This window comes from Gekko japonicus, unplaced genomic scaffold, assembly GCF_001447785.1.
Source record: "Gekko japonicus isolate JY-2015 unplaced genomic scaffold, Gekko_japonicus_V1.1 scaffold4662, whole genome shotgun sequence".
NCBI classification, from domain to species: Eukaryota; Metazoa; Chordata; class Lepidosauria; order Squamata; family Gekkonidae; genus Gekko; species Gekko japonicus.
Window position 1 is genome coordinate 59914 of NW_015161555.1, and position 2936 is coordinate 62849.

At 48.7% G+C, this 2936-nt stretch overlaps 1 protein-coding gene across 1 annotated transcript in view; it reads left to right on the forward strand.

Moving 5' to 3' along the window:
- Positions 1-2936, forward strand: part of PPP1R13L (protein phosphatase 1 regulatory subunit 13 like) — a 27198-nt gene that overhangs the window by 22044 nt on the left and 2218 nt on the right. The window contains exon 11 of the mRNA XM_015429298.1: positions 1944-2143. Within this exon, the coding sequence (XP_015284784.1) occupies positions 1944-2143 (200 nt within the window). The remainder of the gene's footprint in view (positions 1-1943; positions 2144-2936) is intronic.

Consider the following 2936-nt stretch of genomic DNA (forward strand, 5'->3'; position numbering starts at 1 on the left):
CCCTTTGCCTGCCTACTTGCTTGGCGTCCGGTAAGCTGCATGCAAAATGTAAAACAAAAACAAAGCGAAAGTTTAAAAATTGGCGTAAAGCGGCAGTCACAAAATAGCAAAAATGACACGGTTCAAAACCTGTGTCCTCTGTTTTGACGCCCAATCCGGGCTTTTAGGGACTCGCAACTACCGGGAGCTGCGGTGGCTCAAGTGGTTAAGATGCTGAACTGCAGGCTGTGGAAGGTCAGTAGTTCAGCAGTTCGAGCCCCGAGTGTGCCGCATGACGGAGTGAGCGCCTGTCTCTGGTTCCAGCTCCTGCCAACCTAGCAGTTCGAAAGCAAGAAATTGCAAGTAGCTAAATAGGTACCACTTTGGTGGGAAGGTAACAGCGTTCCGTGCGCCTTGGTGTTTAGTCATGCCGGCCATATGACCACGGAAACGTCTTCGGACAGCGCTGGCTCTTCGGCTTTGAAACGGAGACGAGCACCGCAACCCTAGAGTCGGACTCGACTGGCTTTCGAGCAAGGGAACCTTTGCCTTTTAACTACCGACGGGAGTCCATTCGGTACTGACGAACAATGGTGGTTCAGATGCACCAGATCAAATTTTGTTCTGCAGTTTAAGAACGCTTCTGTCTCTTTCTGTTTGCCTGCGACCGTTGACACAACAGCCGGTGGCAGGGAACTCTCTACGACAGCGGTGTCAAACATATGGCCCGCAGGCCGGAAGCGGCCCATCCGGCTCACAAGCAACAGGTCATTACTTTTAATGCCAGACGACAGAGGCTGTGCATTAGGTCCCTGCAAACTGTCCCCGTGCTAATGAGTAATGGGCGGTAGAAGTGGGAGGGCAGGCGTCAGGGAGATACTTTGAGGCTATATCGTAAGAGCGTTAATGTTTCAGGCATGTTTGTATTTTGAGTAAAACGTTAATTTCGTTAATTGGTAGATCCAGGTGGGCTGAACAGGCTGAACAGCAAACTAGCATGTGACGTGATGAGGCTGTTTTAAGATACATGAGGACAAAACTAAATAACAAGCTGAGGTTATAAGGTCGACAGTTGTTGTCAAAATAGGAGATAAATGTGTAAGGGAGGTAACTGTGGGAAGTAAACCGCAAGGCTCCTATTTTGACATATTTATTGCCTCACTGTTTTTGCCCCCTTAACTAAATCAAAACAACTGCTGACCTCACAGTTTCCTAGGTAAGTTGATTCCTAGATACGGAGAAATGGACCCCATTCATGGAATATATCTCAGCTTCGGATTCTCAACCTCAAAACTCTTTATACTTAAAATTACTAGACTACTAAACTTTACCTCTTTGATCGTACTGCAATGCCTAGTTGTGACATCGTTTTGATATAATTTAAGGGGACACAAGTTATAACTTCTTTGCATCATCTCATTTTTATATTTAAATAAACACTAGGGTTACAGGTATTACATAGAGCTTGTTGACAACAAAGTAAAACTACTAGTATTATATTGGTTTGCAAACTATGTATGCTGTTTATGCTGTTCTGTAAGTTTAATACTACTGACTATTACGTTTGAGAAAAAACTAATAAAAATAATTATTAAAAACAACAACAACTGCTGACCTTATAACGTTAGCTTGTTATTTAGTTTTGTCTTCGCATATCTTAAAATATCTTCATCGTGTTACACGCTGGTTTGCTGTTCAGACTCTGTCTATAGGTTTGGACTGTTACCTTCCATTCCAATGTATTTGAAGAAGTGTGCCTGCACACAAAAGCTCGTACCTTGAATAAACCCGGACTCAAAATTTGTTCTGTCATTAACTGGGTTTGCCTGTGTCCTTTATGAAGTTTATATCACCAGTACCTGGCATTACCTTTCATGGCACACATGGCCCAGCCCAACAACGTGAGATTTATGTCAGATCTGGCCTTCGCTCTAAGTGTTGTGCACCCCCTCTGTTTCTTGCAGATGTTGAGCAGAGCATGGGGCTGATGAACAACGGGGTGGTGTACGCCCTCTGGGACTACAGCGCCGAGTTCAGCGACGAGCTGTCGTTCCGTGAGGGAGAACCCGTCACCGTGCTACGACGGGACGCCCAGGAGGAGATGGACTGGTGGTGGGCATCCCTCTACGGACAGGAGGGCTACGTGCCCAAGAACTACTTCGGGGTGAGTGTGGCCTTTGGGATTCACGCCTCCTGAGGGGCTAGCCAGAAATCACAGGTGCCCTCCCCCCTCAAAAAGCGTCTGCTGCTGTCCTAAGAATATTAGCAGAGCTCTGCAGGTTCAGACGCAGCGTCTGACTAGGCACGCACATGTGCTGCCTTATACTGAATCGGACCCTTGGTTGGTCCGTCAAGGTCTGTCTTGTCTACTCAGGCTGGCAGCCGCTCACCAGGGCTTCAGGCAGAGAAAGGTCTTTCCCTTCACCTCCTGCCTGGTCCTTTTTAACTGGAGATGCCGGGGATTGAACCTGGGACCTTCTGCATGCCAAGCAGAGGCTCTGCCACTGAGCTACGGCCCCTCTTCACAGCTCTCCAGGGTCTCAGGCGGAGGTCTTTTCCAATCACCTCCTACCTGGTCCTTTTGAACTGGAGATGCCGGGGATTTAACCTGGGACCTTCTGCATGCCAAGCAGAGGGTCTACCGCTGAGCCACAGCCCCTCTTTACAGCTCTCCAGGGTCTCAGGCGGAGGTCTTTCCCATCACCTCCTGCCTGGTCCTATTTACTGGAGATGCCGGCGATTGAATCTGGGCTCTCCAGGGTCTCAGGTGGAGGTCTTTCCCATCACCTCCTGCTTGGTCCTTTTCAACTGGAGATGCCGGGGATCGAACCTGGGACCTCCTGCATGCCAGGCAGAGGTTCTGCCACTGAGCCACAGCCGCTCTTTACAGCTCTCCAGGGTCTCAGGCAGAGGTCTATTCCCATCACCTCCTGCCTGGTCCTATTCAACTGGAGATG